This window comes from Buceros rhinoceros, unplaced genomic scaffold, assembly GCF_000710305.1.
Source record: "Buceros rhinoceros silvestris isolate BGI_N320 unplaced genomic scaffold, ASM71030v1 scaffold38822, whole genome shotgun sequence".
NCBI classification, from domain to species: Eukaryota; Metazoa; Chordata; class Aves; order Bucerotiformes; family Bucerotidae; genus Buceros; species Buceros rhinoceros.
The window spans coordinates 1,106-1,455 of NW_010401318.1; the positions used below are offsets into that span (position 1 = coordinate 1,106).

General features: G+C 63.1%; 1 protein-coding gene across 1 annotated transcript in view; it reads right to left on the minus strand.

Moving 5' to 3' along the window:
* LOC104490004 (peroxisomal N(1)-acetyl-spermine/spermidine oxidase-like) overlaps positions 1 to 350 on the minus strand; it is a gene marked incomplete at both ends in the record, with an annotated part of 1,821 nt that overhangs the window by 1,062 nt on the left and 409 nt on the right. The window contains one exon of the mRNA XM_010132229.1: positions 3 to 156. Coding sequence (XP_010130531.1) covers positions 3 to 156 — 154 coding nt within the window. The remainder of the gene's footprint in view (positions 1 to 2; positions 157 to 350) is intronic.

Sequence of the window (350 nt, forward strand, 5' to 3'; positions counted from 1 at the left end):
GGAGGTCATCAGGACCGGGCACCGTGCGGAGGAGGTTTGTCATGGTGCTGAGAACCTCCTCGTTGCTCAGCGTCTCCATATACTCCGACTCCTTCCCTGCGATGAAGCCACAGAGGACGTGCCCGTGCCTGGGGAGGAAAGACGGAGCCAAGAGCTGCCTGCTGCCCTGCCCCTGCTCTCCGGGCACGGTGCCCTCCCTGCCCTGGGAGAGCCACTGCATCACGGGCCACCAGGTACCCAGAGAAGATCTTGAAGCTCTGGGCAGGGCCAAGATGCTCCTTCATGCTGCCTGGGAGATGCCTAAAGCCCCTGGCCGCAATACCCCTTTGACGACCCTCCCGGCCACATAC